Raw genomic sequence first — 5,766 nt, forward strand, 5'->3', positions numbered from 1 at the left:
GACTCTACCCCTAGAGGCGAACTGGCGTACCGCTTTAGAAGGGCCCTAGACAAACTTAAGCTAAGAATTAAGGTTGTTGAAAGGCCAGGCAACCCTATCAAATCCCTTATCAGTAGAACATACCCCTTTAGTAGAACCCCCTGCCCTGATAGGAACTGTACCGTATGTAGATTTAGCCCACAAACAAACTGTAAAACCAGAAATGTGGTCTATAGTATAAAATGTACAGAGGGACAATGCAGTGACAAGACAATAACATATGTAGGCGAAACAGCAAGGAGCATAGGGGAGCGGGCAAATGAACATTGGAGGGAACTTAAGGAAGGGAAGAGCTCAAGGGAAGAAGTTACACACAAAATAGAAGATAAACCTAGCCTGAATAGGAAACTGGAATGGAACACTAACACACACCCCTAACAAACCACAAACCACAACATATGACAATACATTCCCCATAAACCAATAACAATATGAACAAAATATAATACAATACAATACATAGATAAACAAATGGAATTAAATACTACATACGTTAACAAAATTAAATTAAATACAAAAAAAAAGTAGGTATAAACACATGAACAAATAAATAAATAAATAAAAACAAAAACAAACGAACATGTATTAACAGAGGATATAGATAATACAGGCACTCCCCATACACACACATGCACTTACAAAAACATAGACACATTGAAGGATACGCATGCATAGACACATACAATAGGAATACAAAATACAAAATGGCTGATAGTTAGCAAGGTGAGACACACATAAGAAAGAAGAAAGCAAAGGACCACTGATGAGGTCACAGAAGTGTGACGAAAGAACTTTGGCCGAAACAAGATTAATGTAATATAATGTAATATAAAGCTGAAGCAAATTAACACCAAATATACAGTGCGTGTGTTTTTATTGGCTAAACTGGCAATATGACCATCCCCAAGTACAACAATATATATATATATATATATAAAAATATTTTATCGGATGAATGTATGTTCGTTCTTTAATTGGAAATTTTTCCTAAAATTTCTAATGTCTTTTCTTCATATTTTACTTTCGAATTTTTTAATAAAATTTGTACAAGTATGAAAGCTTGTATTGAAATAATCAGTTTATGACTTAACTTATTGAACAAAGTTCAACAAATTCATTCATATTTATGTAATGAAGGAGACTGAATGTTAAAATGGATTATAGTTTTTATTTTTCATATTGCTATACAATTGTTTCAAACAAATGGACTCAGATATTCATAAATAGAAAATTGTAATAGTCATACTTGTACTTCTCAGTAGTTAATAGAAAAACGAAAAAAAGACGTTTAAAGTACATAGGTTTTTTTCTGTGTTTCAAATTCATATTTAACTTTTACTCAACCGTCAATTCTCCTTCTGACTTAAGATTTTTAGTAAATTGGTGGTTAGCACTAGTATTTGGGAGTAATTTCTGGTTTATACATATTTCTAAAGCAGTGTGTAAGTCTATTTATGTTTGTATATGTAAATCTATGTACACCTGTGTAAAATAATTATTTCATCTAAGAATATCCAGTTATATACATATTTTATGGATGGTAAAAGTCTCATAAAATATAGCGATATCCAACCGGTTTTTGCTATTTAAATTAGCTTTTCAAGGGACATTGTGAAGTGATAATTCTTTTAGACAAGAAATCACGCCATTTTGGATTTCTTTGAGAAGTAAAATTGAATGGAGAGAGTGGATAAAGAGAGGCAATATGTGGCAAGGGGGACAACTACCTCCTCAGCATTATTGAATATGATATGAGAGGTAATTTCTACAGGAAATGTGAAAAAATAATAATAATTGCAATTTTGAAAAATTGTGAAAAAGGAAATTGAAATTGAAATTGAAATGTACAAAAAGTCTCTTTCAGTTCATAATATATACTAGAGGTATGTGTTTATTCTTTTATTCTTTTACTTGTTTCAGTCATTTGACTGTGGCCATGCTGGAGTACTACCTTTAGTCGACCAAATCGACTCCAGGACTCATTATTTGTAAGCTTAGTACTTATTCTATTGGCCTCTTTTGCCAAACTGCTAAGATACTGGGACATAAACACACCAGCATCGGTTGTCAAGCAATGTTGGGGGGACAAACACAAACACACAAACCTATACACACACACACACACGCGCACACACACACACACACACACACATATATATATATATATGACAGGCTTCCTTCATTCACCCACACTGTAAATCAGGTAGTTCACAAAGGAGTCACCCGTATTGTAAAACATGTAGTTCACAAAGCTGTCAGTAAGGTGAGGGTTGGCAATGAATATAGAGAAGAATTCCAGGTAGACATAGGGGTTCACCAAGGATCAGTCCTCAGCCCCCTCTTATTTGTCATAGTCCTCCAGGCAATAACAGAGGAATTCAAAACTGGCTGCTCCTGGGAGCTCCTCTGTGCTGATGACCTTGCTCTAATAGCTGAGTCACTACCAGAACTAGAGATGAATTTTCAAGTGTGGAAGCACACACACACACAAATAACGTGAGTTTCTGTGCATGTGTTTTTACCAAAAAGTTTTTAAAAAAGGAGTACAGACCATTTCAACATACAAAAAAATATGTATGCATGCATGAAAATTTAAAATTAAATTAGTTTCCACAGTAAAAAGATAACAAATAGAAAAGAATAACAAAACTGTATACAGCCTGGGCAAAGATCAGAAAGCTCCTTCTGCTGGTAAGAAAGGGCCTCTCACTCAGAGTGGAAGGTAGACTGTTTGATGCATGTGTGCAAACAGCCATGCTACACGACAGTAAAACATGGGCCATGACTATTGAGGACATACATAGGCTTGAAAGAAATGAAGCTAGTATGATCCACAGTGGGACTGAGCCCGGAACCATGTGGTTGGCAAGCAAGCTTCTTACCACACAGCCACACCTTGTTTTAAAACAATTATTTTTACTTACCAGAGGAATGAAACTGTGATAGGTTAGATGCTAAACTGGAAAGAAAATTATTTTAATTATTTAGGCAGTTCTGTGTAAGTGAGGTCATTGTTAAATTTGGGAAGGAAGGAAAACAAAGCCTTGTGTGGAGTTTGGAGGATGAGACTCAATGGAGATGATAAGAGATAAAAAGGTGGATTATACCATGGGGGGATTTGATGAATGGTAGATGAATCTTAATTATTGATAGGAGACAATGTCATCCACTAGTTGAAGAGTAAGTCATTGTCAGTTAGTCACATGACTGTTTTTGGCAGATACTGTAAATGTAGCAGAATTATATATGTGATCAATCGTGGCCTGTAGATGGTCAATTACTGATCAGGGCTTGAAGTGTTCTCTTGTCATGATGCAGATACTGATTATTTGGGATGTAATTTTAGCAATATTATATCATATAAAAAATTACGAGGTCTAATATTGTAATGATTTTAAAGGTTTTACTTGTGTGTTGACAATGAGTTGAGAGAGTATACTGTTGGAAGAGTCTTTCTTTGATAATCTAATGATTGTATTTTAGTGTTAAAGAAATAATTTTATCATATTTCCATTGCAGAGTATTAATTGGACTTAAAAGAGTTTAGGTTTGAGAGAACGCCATTAAAACATTGCATTGAAGCAGTCTGATGGAAAATTCAGGCAGGCAGCTTAGCTACATGGGTTAAGAACAACAACATTACCGTTTTCCAATGCTTTTTAAGAAATGCTTTTTTACAGAAACCATACCGAGACTGATGATACCAAAGGAGATTTTGGAAGTGATATAGTTGGCAGTGCCAATTATATTGCTTTTTAGTGGGTTTGGATGCACTCTTACACATTTCAATAAGTTAAGATTAAACCCATACAGAAATGGAAAGAAAATATTGAAGAATAGGAGGTATCTGGGGAGTGCACATGAAGGTAATGTTCATGAAGAATGTGGAACTGAGAAGGGGTGGGTGTGTGCACGTGTATGTATGTGTGTGAGTATAAGAGTACATACAAAAGTGAGGGAATTGCAAAAGGAAAGGCAGTATCAGTCACCAGCTAAAATATCTCTGATGAGTCAGAGTGAGATAGAGGTAAAATATGTCGTCAATAGATTGATATAAAGTGGGCTGTGTGCATTGATGGCAATAGATTTCTATTGGTTCAAACTTTCAAGAGAATATTTGGTAGCTAAATGAATATCAAATTCATGAACATGACCATCAGTTAGTGGGATACAATCCAAAAAACTGGCTGCAGAACAACTATAACCAAGAATATTGAGAATGAGACATTGATGATGATGCTCTATGGCACATTTCAATAAATGTGATCTTGCAAATATAAGGAGAAACATTTCTTCTTCACTTTTCTTATGTCTTTCCTCAGTGGCAAAAATTAGTTACTTCTTTTACTTAATTTTGTTCCATCTTTTTCTTACCATCATTTCTTTTTCTTTTATTTATAATTGCTACCTTTTCTCTCTTCCACCAATCTCTACATCATTTCACTTTTATGATAATTTTCTATTCTTCAGTCTTTCATTTTGCAACCTTTCTTTCATCTTTCTTATATTGTCTTTATCTTCTAGGTCAGACATCTTAACACTTTATTGCCATTATCCTTATTCTTTTCTTTACTGCTTATTCTCCACTATTCTTATTCTTCACTCCTTTCTTCATCTTTTCTTTCTCATGTTTTCTCTTACTACATCACTTCGTTTACTAGTCACTTTCCTTTCATTTTCTGGAGAAAGCCTTGCCTGAAATGTTCCAGTGCTCTTCAGATTTATGTTGATTCAGTTGTAGTTTCACTTTGTAAAATATTAATTTAATTTCAAGCAAACTCTGAAAGAAGAGAAGTGAAAGTAAAATAAATATTACTGATAGTCATTATGTATAACTAAATTCCAAATATCTTGTCTCAGCTAATTAAAAATGTTGTTTTTTTATATCTTCAGGCAGCCATGTGGATATTCACTGTGGAAATACATCTGAAGGGCAGAAATTGGACCCTTTAAAAAATTCTAAAAATTACTATCACCCTAATTTATCTGCTGCTTACATTCGACTGCAAGGTTTGGTTCGCAACCAAGACAAATTAGATATATTATTCACAGTGAAAAGTGTGTAACAATTTGTTTCTACTTTATACATATATACATACACACATATATATATATACACACACATGTGCGCGTGCGTGTACACACACAAATAATGTGAATTTCTGTGCATGTGTTTTTATGAAAATGTTTTAAAAAAGGAGTACAGACCATTTCAAAATACAAAACAATATGTATGCATGCATATTTTCTATACTAATAAATTCAAATTACTGTCTGTGTGAACTTATCAATAACCTATCCAAAAAATTGGACCTCTCTCCAACAATATCAAGTAAGTCCTAATTATTAGAGGAGGTTTAAATTGTTTGGGGTGACCTTCGTACACCAGTACAAAGATCACCCCAACAATTTAAACCTCCTTTAATGTAAGCATGAATAGAGTTAAGGAATGTCACAACCCATTCATACTTACAATCCCCTAAACAGTATTTTCCATTTCAAACTCTCTTTAAATTAGTTTTCAAAGACACTTATCATACCACTCACTCCCTTATACATAAACTTCAAACAAATATTCTACTCAACAGTCATGAACAACCAAATCCAGGGTAAAACTCTGAGAAGACATCAACTTTTAATGTAATAACCATGTCCATCCACACTAACCAACATATTGAGTTCTATATTAGATAATGTTTACTCTATATAATAGGGGAGGGGAAATCC

At 33.9% G+C, this 5,766-nt stretch overlaps 1 protein-coding gene across 9 annotated transcripts in view; it reads left to right on the forward strand.

Annotated features, from left to right (window-relative positions):
* The window catches only part of LOC106874300 (uncharacterized), a 373,269-nt gene that overhangs the window by 329,590 nt on the left and 37,913 nt on the right, over positions 1-5,766 (forward strand). For all 9 annotated transcript variants that reach the window (XM_052974178.1, XM_052974177.1, XM_052974184.1 and 6 more), the window contains one exon: positions 4,933-5,097. In XM_052974178.1, coding sequence (XP_052830138.1) covers positions 4,933-5,097 — 165 coding nt within the window. The remainder of the gene's footprint in view (positions 1-4,932; positions 5,098-5,766) is intronic.

Source organism: Octopus bimaculoides, chromosome 17 (genome assembly GCF_001194135.2).
Source record: "Octopus bimaculoides isolate UCB-OBI-ISO-001 chromosome 17, ASM119413v2, whole genome shotgun sequence".
Classification (NCBI taxonomy): Eukaryota; Metazoa; Mollusca; class Cephalopoda; order Octopoda; family Octopodidae; genus Octopus; species Octopus bimaculoides.